Raw genomic sequence first — 16,754 nt, forward strand, 5'->3', positions numbered from 1 at the left:
CTTAAACTGCCTTTGGCTGTTCTTGCCTAGAAGACTTATTTCTAATTAAATGTCTCCGGAATTTAACATAATTACCTTAAAGGATAATCACACTCTCTTAAATATCATTTAAAGGTTGCAATTGTCATGCTTGCCAATTTAAATCCTACCATCTTTCCAAATATGCACAGACCTATTATCTCATCATTATCCTTTTCTTTATTCCTGCTCTTATCCTGCTTGTTTAGTGTTTTATTAACATATGCCCTGACACTAATATCTCCAGTTTTTTAAGCTTGCACAACAATGGAAATCGTAAGAAAAAGGGAATCCTAGCCGTGCAGGTCATTCCTCCCTGTTCATTTAAAACTAAGGAGAAGAAAGCAGATAGAAAAACAGTCAGCAGGGCACTTCATTGACTGACAGGGACCAGAGCAGCCATTAGCCTCAAGTGTTAAGAGACTACCACAGGGTGATTTCAATTACCCTGCTCTGCCCCAGTAGGAAGACTGGACAAATGGATAAAAGGATATTTTGGGAAAAGTAAGTGATGGAATTGGAGAGACATATATTTTATATAACATTGCATTGCTTCATTTCTTTTCCACAAGGATACTGTCAGACAGTAAACGTTCAAGAAATGAAGTATGTCCGTGCAGGGAAAGAGGACTACTTGAGTTTTACGGTTGAATCCGCAAAAAGTTAAAATACCTCTTCAGCTTTTTATTTGACCTTCCACTGCCTTTCACTGGCATTCATCTCTGCTGCCACAGCTCCAACATTTATGTCTCTGTATGTTTTCAGTGTTTAACACAGGTGATATTCCTATACAGAGAACTCTTTACGTGTTAAGGGCTTTTATAGCTGAGAGAGAAGATTAATAAAAAATCCTTTATATTTATTAACTGCTGTCTTTAAATGACATTTAGATCGATAGTGAGCACGACTTTCAGTGGTATCTAGCGGCATTGTGGTTTCTTCTATATAACAGCCATAGCAAAGGGCACTGAGTTGTGAAACTGCTCTTGCTGGCCCAGTCACCTCAGCATTTAAAAATAGATCACCAGAGGCAAATTACTTCCATATAAATTTTTATTCATCAAGGCAGCATGGACAAACGTAAAATATACAGATTTGTGCCGCTAAGCTAACAAAGCATGACCTTGACAGTGCTGGTCTTTAGGGGCACGACTTCAAAACAGAGGGAGCATGCTGCATCTGCTCTGATATAACCAGGCTCTGCTAGATTTTGCAGCAGTTAAACTTCAAACCCTACATTTCTAAGCTCATCCAGTCTTGTTTGCTTCATGCAAGGAACATTGCAAAAAATCTAATCTACACTATCAGGCAGCAACTTGGACATTTTAATAATAATAATTTATTTGAAAGCGCCTTTCAGAATACCCAAGGACACTGTACACAGTAGAATAATAAAAGCAATATAAAAACAAGCAGTTTACACAATCATAAAAGCATTTTAGTTCACACTTTAATCTTCCCTTGTCTTCTCTTACACTCCTGTCTTCACTTGGTTCAAAAAGCAGCCCATATACTAAATAATAGCCAGTGTTCACTCCTCAACCCTTTTCTTCCCTTCCCGTGGCTCCCAGCGAAATTCAGAATTAATTTAAAAACTTTATTAATTACTAACAAAGACCTAAATAGAGGCTCCTTGGTACACATTTTCCTTACAAGTGAAAGACCCCTGGCTCAGTCCTGGAAGAAGACATCAATTCCTTTGGGATTGTATCAGGAAGGACATCCGGCTAAAAATCTGTCAAATCAAACATGCAGAACTACCCCCTGTGAATAAGGGAGCAGCTGAAAGTAGCACACACTGACAATGCCCATGCTCCTGCTTATTTAGTGATCTGGGAAGTCTTTATTCAAGCAGTTGGTCTGATTGGGGTCACTTTTGACGATTGCATGGTCTCATTTTAAATCCAGAACAGGCTTTTGAGGTTATAGAACCTTCGGCTACAGAACACACAAAAAATACATATGTGAGGCCAAATATATGACATTTCTGTGTATGAATGTTGTATAAGTCTTCGTCCCAGTTGTGAAGTACTTTAAAAAGTGCATTTATATTTATTATTAATAGTAGCAGGAGGAGGAGTAGTAGAAGGAGTAGTCCTTAACAGGGACAAGCAGGAGTCTTCATGGTCTATGACATGTGCCCACAACATCGTAGTCAGAGCAGGTGGAAGAGAGCTGAGAAAGGCGGAGATATGCTAAAGAGATAAGAGGAAATGTGAATGAGATGGACTCTGGTGTAATAGTGAAGAGTTAGTGAAGGTGGCTGAGTTTAAATACCTGGGGGTCAACTATCCAAAGCAACAGACAATGCACAAGAGAGGTGAAGAAGAGAGTGCGGGGAGGGAAGATAGCAGCAAGATTGAAAGGTAAGGTTTACAAGATGGTAGTGAGACCTGCTATGATGTCTAGCTTAGAGACAGTGTAACTAAAAAAAGACAAGAGGCAGAGCTGAAGATGTTAAAATTTTAATCTGTAGTGACAAAGAGGGACAAGATTAGAAATGGGTAGTCAGAGGGAAAACGCAGGTTGAGTAGTTTGGAGATAAAGTTGGAGAGGCAATACTGGGATGGTTTGGACATGTAAAGAGAGATAGTGGATATACTGGACAATGGATGGCACTGCCAGGCAGGAGGAACAGTGGAAGACCACAGATAAGATTCATGGATTGAGTGAAGGAGGGGATGGTGTGACAGGAGAGGAAGCTAGCGATAAGGAGAAATGGAGGCAGATGATTTGCTATGGTAACACCTAAGGGAGTAGCCAAAAGAAGAAGAAAGAGCTAATTATTCAGAAAGTTATTGGTCATGCGCACCTCTTGGATAAACTCTGCTAAGTGGCTGGAATTTATAGCATGCTAGTAGACAATTACATTAGACAGTTGCTTGTGTAGTTTGATGGACAGAAACTGAACATGAGAAGATGTGGACCTGCTGGAATTATTGCATTTGACCATGGAAAATAAAAAGTATGCTGCTTTTAGCTGGCTTGCTGGGATTCAGTGGCCACATATCTTTCTCGCATTGTCTGAATACTGCTCTCTGCCTAGCTAAAAGCTACACCTTTTGGGTTCTCTTAGCATATTTCATGTGGTAATACTTATCAGAGTGAGCTCAGTTGTATACTCTTAATTAGCAAGTGTAGGCCTAAGTAGACTGAGGAGCTATAGTTGTTAGCACTGTTGGACTAGCTAACCCTGCAAGCCGATACTATGATGCTAACTTTCAAGCACATACTTGGTTTTCACATATGCCAATGTCATTGCGATGGTTTGTGGTTACCAGGCCTACAACTTGGTCTTGAAGTCTGCCTTAAAATACAGACAGAGCTACAGGCAAAGATGAGGAAGTTAGCTGCATATCATTCCTATAGCACACAGTGAATGATACACACAGGAAAAGGTAGAGTGGCTTGGATGTGCCAATCCAGGAGCAGAATGTCAGGAAATGACTTTTCCGGAGTGTTGGAAATGACAGATGGTGTAAAAAGGAGGATGGGGAGGAAATAAGATGGCGGATCATTAATCATCTCAGAAACCATTTATTCTAAATATATCTTCTACTTCCACACCTTTGTACCTGCCTTTGTGAACAGCTTTTGTGGGTTATTATTTTTATTGTGATATAAATTGTCAAATGTAAAGCACAAGGTTCAGACACCCAGGACTTGAATGAAGACATCTTTTCACTAGTCTTTCATGCATCTCAAAAGACATTTTGATTTGAGCAGACCCCTTCAGGTTCCCATTTCAGGTGCTTGCATACATCTAAAGCCTCTAGTGGTATTTATTCATGACAACCTGTTCCTTTACACCATCCACATCACACAGGTTTGCTTTCCCAGCTTCCAAAAAGACAGTTGTCACCACAGTGACAGGAACACCCCAGTGGCTGAGCTACAGAAGAGTGAGTGGAATGTGCACCGAGTACATATTTTATAGCTAAAATGTGAATTGATGGATGCAGCCGTTCATACTTGCACAGAGTTTCTCCTTTTCTGGCGTTTCTTTTTTGCAGGCTCTTTCTCTGATGTTTGTTTTATTGATGGGACACAAACACGCTTGTGCAAATGACTGCGAGGAAGTAGGACAAAGGGATAAAAAGGATCAATCTTTCTTTGTCACTCTACTGTACAGCATTCTCTGCATCTATGTCCCTCATTTTGCCCAATGAAGCTGTCCTCGTCGTTGCATTTGAGAACATTTTGTCTGTGTGCTATTAAAGAGCAGCCAGTAATAAGACGAGGGACGCTTTGCGAGCTTAAGATCTGGCAGTGCCGTACAAAAGGTGGCCACACAATAAATCTGGCTTGATAAAGCCTAATGAGTGATTCACAGTCGCACAGTAGCCCCTGACAGCAGGCAATTTTTAGCTGATTCGCCTTATCGGACCATTTTCAAGGACACGCTTCTCACTCCCACTGTAAATATTTTGCAAGGTCAGGGGAAGAAAGACATTCCCCTTGCAGGCGAACAATGGCTGTCTTTGTCAGTCCTTAATATTTCAAACCTTGGTTGTTTTTTTTCTCTGGTAGCCTTGAGTGCAAAGCTGCCATCATTGATATTTTGTAAAGTAAAACTTTTCAGCAAAATACTCTTTCTTTCTTTTTTATAGCGTACTCCCAGAGGAATCAAGGATGCATAAAATAAACCTCTGACAGAAGTAAGGAAGAAATCCAAAATAAGTTTTGATAATATTTACCCAAATAAAAGCATATAGAAATTATTGACATTTTCTCTGCAATGGTAGCCTAAGCCTTGGGAGCTCTGTTTTCCTTATATGATCTTTGTGGGCAAAGCATACATTGAAAATCAATTGATCCCTCAAGCAGGAAATCAACCAGCCTACAGAATACAAGGAGTCCATAAATGATTAGGACAGCAAGCTGTGCAGTTTTTACTTTAAACCAAACTCCAACTTTTTACACCAAAAGAGCGAGTCGGTGTTTGGCGCTGTTTGCTCAAACCAACTAAAGTCCTGGTATGGCTGCTGTGGTTGGATTTCCAGGCGAGCTTCCTAGAGGTGCTTCTCCCACAGTACAACTACTGCCCCAGCAGTTTCTGTTCCACACCCCAGTGCCACTGGATAGATGGTTCCTGCCAGAACCCTCTGAGTGAATTGATTTGACCTCCTTTATTTGTTTTGTCTTTGTTCTTTCTTACCATAGGCAAGCCCAAAGTTGAACTGACCTACGACAAGATGTACACAGTAACCAGCCGACTGACGTTCACCGTTAGCAAAGAGGATGACGGCGTACCTGTGATCTGCATCGTCGACCACCCTGCAGTCAAGGACTTCCAGGCACAGAAATACCTGGAGGTGCAGTGTAAGTGCTTCAGCTTGGTAATAAATTAGAAATCAGCATTTGATGGATATTTAAACAGCGCTATACTTTCCCTTTCTTCCTTTTTTCTGAGTATCATCTGCCTAACTCATCATCTTAATTCAGAAAAATGGACCGGATTAGAGAAGAGTGTTCCATTCCTACTAATTAAATGGAATAGATTTGCTTTTTTCTTACCCGCAACTAAAAGTTTAATGCATGAGGTGTGGCAGTGACATTGAAAGAAAATTATGCATGTTATAATGAATAAAAGGGGAAATTGGACTGTAACACAGTAGACAGTTCTATCTTCACTAATTAAATGACATAAACTTTCCACAACCTATCCCCCCACCACCCTCTGAAAGTTTGGTGAAAGGCTTTGCCATCGAAAAAAAAAAAGATTCATCTTGTGTGAGTAGGAAAAAATGAATGTAGAGGTGGTTTACAGATGTAACAAAGGAGAAGGTGTACAGGGTTCATGCTGAAAGACGACGTGTTTAGTTTCCTCCGGAAAAACATGTCGGTGTTAAATTTGAATTTCACTTTGCTCTTCTCACCTCTTTGTGAGAAGCATGGAAAAAAATCTGCAGATCTAGTTGAATGCAAAACAGATGCATACTTAAAAAGCTATTATCTTGGTGGCACAATGGCCAGCACAAGCAGATCTTTTCAACTGGTGTTTTCCTGACTTCAGACATGCTTCGGTTGCCTGTGGAGTATTTTGGTGCAAACAGCAGAGTGCACAGTGTGCAGGTGGTAGTGTTTTGTGGAAAAATATTTCACATGTGCATCAGAAATAAATATTTTAGAGTTGTGTTTTTTCCCCTAACCTAATGTCAATCATTTCATTAGGAAGTGCAAACAAAATGCACGGCAACTATTTACTACAAATATTTGCTACAAATGCACGGCAACAGTGCAAAAGAATAGAAAATAAAATATAGATCTAAATATAAATAAATCGCCATAATTCACCCTTAGCCAGGCAACGCTCTTAAATTTAGCATCAGAAATTAAATGCCTGTCAGGAAGTCTACATTCATTTATAAAATGATCTGTCAGGATCCAGTTCTGTTCTTGATATGTGCTTTGTGCTGCACGTAAAGCTTTTGTATCAGTTTACACCTGTAATTAAATACTAACAACCAATCTGCAATTTGCAGTTTATCTTTGATTTGACAAGTATGACACCAGGCCACTCTCTCTTAAATCCTTATTGTTGTTCCAAAAGGCATCTTTTAGTACTTCCTTGTGGTGAACGTCTGTGCTTTCATTTAGAAAGGTTAGCTAAAACCGTGTTAGCTCACTATTAGATTTTAAATTACAGGGTAATCTGTGACAGCTAGGATCACTTTCTTGTCCACCTTTGACGGCGTTAATATTTTAAGTCTGGGGTTCGTTTTGATGTTGTGAGAGAAATGGCACTGGAAAAAACTCCATGGTACTCCAAAAATGTAACTATTTTCAATTGAAAATGTTTTTTAATACTTTAATGCTGAGGGTATTTTTAAATAAAAAGTCAATGCTGAACCTTAAGAGCTGTTAGGAAGCAGCTGAAAGCTCCCTGTGGACACATAACTTTACATTTTGCTAATATGAAGTTAATGTTTATTATAACAATTAGAACATTTATTTCTGAGTTAGTTTTAGTCTCGGTGGTGGGGTGCTGTTGCAGAAGCTCTGTCATGTTTATTTCCCAGTGTTGTATGATGCACAGCCCTGATCACATGCCCTCAGGCTCCTGGTGGGAATAGATGAATGTCAATGTACAGCCATGCTTCTCCATGCAGGACCTTGAAAATTCATGGACAAGCTAAGATCCAATCCATTTGTTTTCATATTTATTGACAATATGCACTCATTAAGTGATCTTAGTATTTATTGCTGAACAGAGAAGGACTTGATGCCTTGTGCTCATACCATGACACTCTGCACCTCTATGCTTAGATTAACTAAACTAACCAGTGGCTTATAGATTTCTACAACATCTCTCAAAAACATAGAATGTTACTTATTTTCCTCAAGTGAATGAGACTCTAAATTTGCTGCTTCTATTTGTATGTGAGGTACAAACATTCTCAGAATTCATTAAACTCTCAAATAATGCCCCTGTTTTCATGTAGGAATGGTTAACACAATGTTTATCTATCTAATCATCTGACCTTGTTTATTCAACTAAATGTTCCTTAAAAAAACAACACGTGGCCCATAATGGAGGCCAGGAGGACACTTTTGCAGCAATAGCCACTTTTAATTGCAGTATTATTTATATATATATATATATGCACAGACGACTCTTCTCAATAACTAATAATAGCAATAACACAACACTGCTATAAAACAGCATGTAACAAGTAATTAAAATCCTAGACTGAATGTTTAGATCTTTTTGTTAATAGAGAATGGTTAAAGTTCTGTATTTATTGTTTCTGTAACCTTATGTCTTTGGCCTCTGGCATGTCCTAGCATTTTATTTAAAAAAATAAAATCTCTTCTGTCACTATCTGACCTTTCTCTATGAGCATGAGAGGAGGAGATCAGCTCATCTACAGAGGCAGAATGGCATTTCGCTGGCTTCTGATAACAGGGAGCTCACACTGACCACCCGGCTCAGTGCCTCACTCTGCTCCGTGCAGGGGCTGAGGCTGCCATGCTCTTTGCATACTGTAGTGGGTAACAAACAGACATAAACAGTCCTCCTCTCTACCTTCTCTTTGAACTCTGTTACACAGTTTAATATTACATAGCAACTGCTATTAGTGTATCCTTCCTATGTCCAGAGGAATTTTGTTTCTCTGTGGACTGTCTAAAGACTAACAGTCAACTGGTATGAATTAAGTAGATGTTTACTAATTGAGCACTCGGGGATGTGATAAAGTGCAAAATGCACAGTTTGGAGTCACGATTCTGTTTTGTTGTTTTTTAAATTTATTTGTTTTAGCAAAAGGACCAGCATTGTATAAAATTAGTGGAAGTATTATTGTTTTTCAACCAACACCTTTCACAACTTTTACTTTGAAAGCTTTCTGTTTCTATAGCATTAAAAGGCTCTTAGTAGTCGTGGTTTTCATTGATCATACTGCCCCTAGTGGTCACTAATGTTACAGTCACACTAGAGAAAACAGTGAAGAAGCAGCCGACAACAAAACGTGCAATCGACACGCCGTTCCACCATGTCGATTTCACTATTTGCCTCTTAAAATCAGTAAAAAGACACGCATGCAGAATTTACAGTAAGTTGCAGTAAAAGCAGAGGGAGAATTTTTATTTCAAGCCAACATGAAAATTACCACGGGAAAGCGTTTAAACAGACATTATTAACACATTTTCACGTAGATACATATTAGCTGCCCAGATTCATCATTTCTGGCAGTTAAGCACCCTGGATTGGCTTTAAAGATATCATCTCCCCCTGCTGGTAGTCCAATATCTGCATGTAGTAATGCAACTTCTGCAAGCGAGTCCATTTTATGTTTTGTCTGTTACAGGTTTTATGGATGAGACAACGGGTCAACCAAGATTATTAATCATTATTAATCATTTCAATGAGACTTTAATAAACTGATCGTTCCCAGTTAGTTATTGGATTCAAAGCAACAGAGTCAGTCTGCTGTCAGTTTGGGATTGACTCGGGTGCAGCTGGCACTTGTATCATTATATTATCATTGATTATTGGTGATAAATGAACAAAAATCTGTGCAAACTACTTACATTCTACTTTTAATCTCATCCAAAATGGTAACATTGCTGCAGGATGGAAATTTACCTACAAATTTACAGGCACCCTTGCTTTTATATAGCATGTATAGCCAGAATTTAACAAGTAGTTAAGTTCAACCGCCGACTACAAAAACGAAGCACAGTCGTGCTCATTGGTGCACCCTGACTCAAATTGATTGCAGCATGTTGGCAATCTGCCTGTGTTTATTACACTAGATGAAAATTAGTCACAAACGTTAACCAGCCTGTCTATCAGAGAGTGACTCCAGCCAATCCAAGACTGACTGCAATTGTTTAGAGACGGGATGCCTCCCAAGAGGTGTTGTGTGCAGTTGTCTTGCAATCAGAAGTGCTCAGCCTGAGGTGGAATGTGCAACCGTTCATTGACACGCTTACGAAAAAATTAAACACAGTCACCACAACCACCGTGTATTCCTAATCAGCAAGGAGATTGCTTTTGGACTATTTTACTCTAGTGTGACTGACCCAATAGCTAACAGAAAACTGTTTGGAAAACTTTGGTTTTTGTGTCCCTTAAATGTCGAGAACTATATGTACAATCTATGTATCTTTACAACCCCAATGAACTGTCTGCTTTTTCCTTCTAATTGTCACCACAGAGCCCTTCCCATTAACATATCTAAAAAGTGCATATGTCTGGTGAGAAAATTATGAATGACAAAACTAAAATAAAGCCTACTTCTGCAGTTTCTACAGTGACATGCAAGTTAGCTTACTGATTAGATGCAGTACACTGGTTGATTTACATTTCATTCACCCACTGTGTAGGCAATTTGTGAGTGGAATGGAGAGCATTGTGTAGTAAGAAAAGGCGAAGGAAAAAACCCCATTGTCAGGGGACAGCATAATTAAATAAGACACTAATGATTATGTGTATAAGAAAGCAAGCTGTTTGCTCGGATGCTGGGTTGTTTTTCCCATAAGGTCAGCTGGCTGCCGAGAGATGGATAGTGCCGTCTTGAGTGCTTATGAGGTGAGGCACACAATAAAGCAAATAATTCAGTTAGCATAATGATAACGGCTCTCTTGCATATGGTAGACACTATTTCATTTCCACTGAAGTGGCAGCATCCGAATCTGGCAGCACAGTGTTTTCCCATCAAACAGAGACAAGAAAGCTTTGCCATAACTACTTGAGGCTATCAAAACAACCTACAGATGCCTGGCGTCCTTCATGTTTATGGCTCCGAGATGACAAGGTCAGATGACGTCGTGAGCAAAGAAAAAGTTGCAGGATGCCATGTAGTGCCTGGAGTGGAAATAAAACCAAAGGGTTGCTGTCTAAATCCAAGCATGCCTACTGAGCAGAAGACTTGGCTTTTTGCCCATCTGCTGTCCATCACAGAAACTGAAAGCCAGCCACTGACAGGGTGTGATTTAGACAGATGGATGGCCAGACACGTGTTGTTTATTGCCGAGAAGGTCGGACAGCAGCGTGGAACTTTACCGCCAGCTTTGAAATCATAACTCAGCCTCGATCATTCCAACTACAGGCTGATTAAAAAACACACGCACCAAAAAGTGGATTTAGGCCATAAAAAGAGGAAGAGAACAAGAATAATTTGCATCATAACTGGTAAACTATAATTACTCTACTTTGAAATAAAATGGTTCCACTGAATGGCATTTCTCTCTGCCATTTAATGTTAAATTTTTAACAAAACTAGAACAAAACTTTTTTTTTCATGGGGTAAAAATACTCTTATGCTCTTTTTATTACATTCAAGTAAATGGTATTTGTGACATCGATTGCATTTACAAAAAAGATGGGGATGATGTTTCCCTTTTGAGATGTGCTGTTGCTGAGCAGACGGCAAGATAAAAAGCAAATGTTCTTCGGTTTTCTGTCAGCAGGACACCTCATTGACTGGAACCATCAACCAAAACATACCTGGCATTTTTAAACCTTAGCGAAAGGTTGTAAGTCAGACGAGAGCTTCCGTTTCCCATTTCCCATTCAGTGCATGGCAAGAACGAATTCAATCCCTTATCCGTTTGATAGATTGAATAAAACATTACATTCAGTCGTCTCTTACGCCAAGGTGAAAAAAAGGCTTTGATAGCACCAGCAACAGCCAGTGCGATAGGAACAACCAAAACTCCACGGGTGCAGAGAATAGCACAGCGGTGACTGTCAAAGCACCCCACTGATTTGTCAAAACAGCATTCTTACATGCTTTTTTTCTCCAGCTGTAACAGCTACTAAAGTGCTTTTGCAACTTTAACCAGAAGCATCTTTGAACATACCAAGCTACTTGTGATCCTGCCCAGTGCCCACCTATCATCTCCTAGTGCTTTATGTTTTGCTGTCTTCTTTAATTTACATATCCACAAAAGATAAGATAAGACAACATTTATCAGTTGGCTGGGGCAGGGAACAGTGGCAAAAAGAAATAGAGCAGGAATAAAAATAACTTTATAGCCTAGAAACTAAAATGTACACTAAACAAAAATATGCTCACGTATAGCTGGTTTGATGCTCTGTAATCTGTATGCACAGGCTGTAATAGCAGGAAATTTAAAGGAAAACACCTTGAAAGTAATTTACTGTTTACTTAATGTCAAGTCAAATCCCCCCCGGACTAAGCAACATAGCAGCTCAGTCCTAATAACAATAACAGTGCCTTTTAGCAACTTAAACATGACCTGGCCTCCTCTGATGCTTGAACACTGCTGAGGCAGGTCATGGATGTTGTTCTTGTTGCTGTATTTCCTGTTAATCCTCGCACCTTTTAAGGGTTTGCTCTTCAGGCACCATTCTCTTTCTGTCTTTTTAAAAGTAGAAGCTATTTCAAATGCTTGCCCTGAACATTTTAACCATTATTAACAACTTTCTGTCTCTCTCTACGGTTTTTAACAACATCTGTATAAGGAGAACGCATTCAATGGAAAGATTCCCTTTTATGCTTCCTGTGTTTTGTGGGGTTCCCCAAGAGTCTGTACAGGGAATCCCTGATTTTTTTACCATGTACAATATAACCCTGGAAAAATCAAATGTCATGTGGAAAAGAAAGTGTTTGCAGGACCTTTAAAAACAAAGTATATCCCAGGATTTATCAGCCTGTAGAACCACCTTTAACAGCGATAACTTTATATAATTGTTTGCTGTGTGACTTTATCAGTCTCACGTCATTGTGGAGTCATTTTGGACCACTTTTCCTTTCAACATTGCTTCATTTCAATTAGGTTTGTGGCATCCGTTGAGGCACAACTCTTTTAAGGTCCCACCGCACCATTTAAGTTATGTTGACTTTTACTTGATCTTTGCTGCATTCTGTTGCTGCTGTGCTTAGGATCATTATCCTGTTTCATGACCCAGTTTTAATCAAGCTTTAGCTGTCAGACAGATGGCCTCAGATTTGACTCTAGAGGAATCAAATTTAAGAACAGAGAAGTTCATGTTTGACTCACTGACTGCAAGGTGTCCAGGCCTGTGGCAGCAAAACAAGTCCGATTTATCACCCATCCACTGACAGTTAGTATGAGGTGTTTGTGCCGATATGCTGCGATTGGTTTTCCCTAAAGGTAGAGCTATGCAATATGACCAGCCATCTCAACTTAAGTCTCATCTGTCAAAGGAGATTGTTCCAGAAGTCTTTTGGTTTGTATATAACTGTATGTCCCCTTTAAAATCTCAGATTTCAAGTGCTGGCTTAGTATCTCCAATTGTCACCAGAAGGTGCTTTATGTAATATAAGGTAAAAGAGCCCACATTAAAAAAGAGGCCAATTTCTTAGATGTACTTAAGTTGATGACTAAAGTTATGCACCAACTAATAAATTTAATCAATATTTGGTTGCTTCTTTCATTTGAAGATCCGCAAAAAGGATTCACAGTGTTGTTCGTGGGTTCTGATTTTCAGATTACTCATTTTAAGCCTTGAATAGTCAAGATCTTAGATGTGATCTCCCTGCTCCTTGGACACCTTATTAGTGCTCGAAATCCTCCCTCAGTTCATATAAATGCAAGAAGTCGGCAAAGCTGATTGACACCAACCAATGCCTCGTGCAACTTCATTGTTCTGCATGTCACTCCCAGGTTGAATTGGATTTAGCAGTTTTACGTTCTACTCCTGACCACAAATTTCAGCTTTGATGCATGTGCTTATCATTATGTTGATACTAAAGTTATACTATAGATATTTTTACAGCAGACCAGAATTCATGATAATAACTTGTAGTTTGTCACTAATGTTATCTGGATATTTAATACTTTGTGTTTTTCTCATTTTTTCAGACAAACCAGAAGTTAAGATCGTGGTAGAATTTCCTCAGGGTCTGACCAGAGAAGGAGAGAACCTGGAACTGTCGTGTAAATTCAGAGGCAAACCCGAGTAAGACACAAGCAAACACACGCAAACATACACATTTAACCAATTAATGACAGCCATGGTGAAACAGGTATGCCTGCCTGCTAACAGTTGCACATCAGTGTATTCACTGACATACCATCAGTGCATTGTGGTGTGTGGCTGTCTTTTACTGTTTTAGTTTTGCTGTTGAGAAGTAATGAACATAGCAGCAGTTAGCTTGCACTGGCATTAAAAAGCATCTGTACATGGAAAAGACATAATTTCAAAATCTATGATTATTCAATCACTTTTTTTTTTCCACAAATCATGGTCACAATACATAATGAAAACGTTGCAATTATACACAAAAACCCCCCCCAAAACTAACAAAAAACAAAACTAACAAAAAGACCCCCCCCTCCCTCCCTACCCGAGGCTCACATAAAGAGAAACAGAACAAAACAAACAAAAAATGTTTTTATATAGTCAATAAATGGGTTCCAACAGAAGGCTGTACGGGGCTTTTGCTGGTAGTATTAGGAATACAGTACTATGCAAAAGTCTTTAGCCACCCCTGATTTCATCACGTTTTATTTCCTCAGAGGCAGACTTTCTTATTATATTTAAAGTAGTCTTGAGCAATCGTTCTCCAAGCTTTCTGACAGTCTTCCAAATTTTTCTTTGGATGTTGGCTGCTGTTCACTCATTTTCAATCCAGTCTTTGTACCTGACCATTTTCAGAGGAATCTTTTTTTTTTCAAAGCTGCTCAACACTGAACAAAGACTACAGAGTTTGACCATCGTGATTCCCATAGAGCTGTTAACTGAAAACTTTGCATATATGATAATTGAGGACAAAAGAAGAATAAGCACGCCTAAAAAAAAATATCTACAGCAGATGAACAGTATCCAAAAGTCATGTCCTGAAGAAAAAGGAAAAATCCAGCTCAGACTTGACACAGGACCTCAGAGTTGCATCTGACCCCGGCTGATCCAACAATGGAGAGTCATCAGAAATGGTGGAAGGGTGGCACAGCATGACAAAGATCCCAATTTCCCATTTTCCTAGAAAATGTGGGGTGGCTCAAGACTTTTGCACATCACTGTACATACAGCATGTTTTTGGTTTTTGGTATTAGAAATTTGCTCACTGCTGTATTTTTTGTTCTGCAAGAATATTCTGTCTGTCGAGTTTGTACTGACTAAAGCACTATTTACGTTTTTTTAATACGTTCATTTAGGTACTCACAACACTTAGGTATACAGTAAAAAAAAGCAACAGTGACTTGACACACAGTGTGTTTATGTACATTCAATCAAAACCCAATTCAAAGTGCTTTTGTTGCCTAAACCTAACCACAGATGGAAGTCTGGATGTGAAACCCGGTCCTTTGTGTAAGAGTCGCTTTGTACGCCCACCATCCACCAAAAACACCTCCTGCTGTCTATGTTACAATTTGTAAATGTGGCACATTGGCACACAAAAACTAATGTTAATCTAATGCAGCCAGACAGTACATTCAACCCAAGCATAGAAAAAGGAAAAACACAAAAGCACTATTAGTTTGTGATTTATTGGAGCCTTCGTTGAACTATGAGAAAACATGCAAATATGGAGTGCATATTGCTATTCACAGTATCATGCATTAATTTCATCTGAGGCTTCCAGACCATTCATGGTTACACTGCACCTTTGAAGTTATAAAAGGACATAAGTCCAAAGACTTTCCCCCTTTGTAGTTAGTATAAGACTGCAAAATAAAAGTGAATGGAGAAAAGCAGACAGAAAATATTCTACTGGATTTGAGAACTCAGAAGCAGCAGTGGGTTTAGTTGAGGTAAAATGGCGAGGATACTATAAATTTAGTTCTCTCATTAGCTAAACTGGCATAACTTATAATGCCAGTGATGAATCATTGGCTTATTGTAAGCATAGAGTTTTTATTCTCTTTTGATGGGTAACATAACATATACTGCACACACCTCCAAAGTATGTGTCTGTGTGTATGAGTGAGACACGTTATATATGTCTAGTGTACAGTACTGTGCAAAAGTCTTGAGCCAATCCTTCTTTATATTTTGCTCAGAAAATGGGAAATAGGTGCAGCAACTTATTGAAACGTGCAACATATATGGAACGACTGTATATAAGGTACTGTAAAAGCAGAGTCTGTATGGTTCTAACGAGCTTCAGAGTCAATATTTGGTATGACTTCCTTTATTCTTTAGCATAGCCTGAAGTCTCTTTTGTCATTTCTTTAACTAGTCTTCTGGAATAGTTCTCCAGGCTTCTTGAAGGCCATTTATTCCACACTGCTTCAATAATGTTGACGCCTGGGCTCTGGGCAGGCCAATCCATGACTGATAGTGCTCCATGGTGTGTTTTTCTATCCAACTATGCTTTTACTACAGTGTGTTTGAGAACATTATCATGAAAAACAAAGCCGTTGCATGATCGCCAACACCACTGGGGAAGCTCCAAACCATATCAGAGCCTCCACCGTGATTTACAAATTACTTGCCACTCACTATTCTACCTACTGGAATCACTCCATAAGACCTGCTGGCATTGATTTTTAGTCCAGATCCTTTGTAATTAGCATGCGTCTCCGTTTTCTCCCTGTTTTCATTCCGTAAGAATGGCTTCTTGACAGCTACCCTTCCACCGGGACATTTCTGATGAGGCTTCAGTGAACAGCAGATGTATCAACTTAAGGGCTAGATGCATTTCTGAGGTCCTATGTCAGGTCTTTGCAATACATTTCCATATTTTTAGGGACATGACTTTCAAATGTTTTTTTCTGCTGTAGTTTTTTTGGTCTGTCGCTTCTTTTGTCCTCCACTTGTCTAGTTCCATCGACTTTCTTAAGGATGCACTGTTTTTGGCTAATAGCTTGTTATTAGCATCTGATTTTGGCTAATAGCTTGCTATTAGCATCTGATTTTGGCTAATAGAACCTTGTTGTTCTTAAAGATGCAATTTAAAATTGGATCTTTGGTCAATTTTCTGTTATGTTAAGTGGCTTAACAAAAAAAAAAAGAATTTATCTGAAAACACCTTCTGTGGAGATACTGTTGGTTTTGTCCATTTTGGGTTATAGCTGTGGCTGAATCCATAAGCGACAACCTTTTCCCATTGTAGATATAAAAGGGCTCATTATAAGTAAGTTATCTGTGGACTGTTTACTAATTGGTGGGCCACATTGTTCAGCTGATATATGCCAGTGCTACAGGCAGTACTATTATCATGTGGAGCGTGCGTAGTCTGTTTGCTCAAAATACCACCCACGTGAATGCCACTACTCAACATTCACCCAATTGTAACGAGATGATCCGTGCCATGTCCTGGCATTAAAAAAAGTGACTCGTGAACATTGCCTCA

At 39.2% G+C, this 16,754-nt stretch overlaps 1 protein-coding gene across 5 annotated transcripts in view; it reads left to right on the forward strand.

Annotated features, from left to right (window-relative positions):
* The window catches only part of cadm1a (cell adhesion molecule 1a), a 466,960-nt gene that overhangs the window by 372,779 nt on the left and 77,427 nt on the right, over positions 1-16,754 (forward strand). For all 5 annotated transcript variants that reach the window (XM_085289740.1, XM_085289742.1, XM_085289744.1 and 2 more), the window contains 2 exons: positions 5,182-5,340; positions 13,318-13,414. In XM_085289740.1, coding sequence (XP_085145866.1) covers positions 5,182-5,340; positions 13,318-13,414 — 256 coding nt within the window. The remainder of the gene's footprint in view (positions 1-5,181; positions 5,341-13,317; positions 13,415-16,754) is intronic.

The sequence above is a fragment of the Mchenga conophoros genome, linkage group LG10 (assembly GCF_057382185.1).
Source record: "Mchenga conophoros isolate Kocher_MC1m ecotype Shallow Benthic linkage group LG10, M_conophoros_male_GT1.1, whole genome shotgun sequence".
Lineage (NCBI taxonomy): Eukaryota > Metazoa > Chordata > Actinopteri > Cichliformes > Cichlidae > Mchenga > Mchenga conophoros.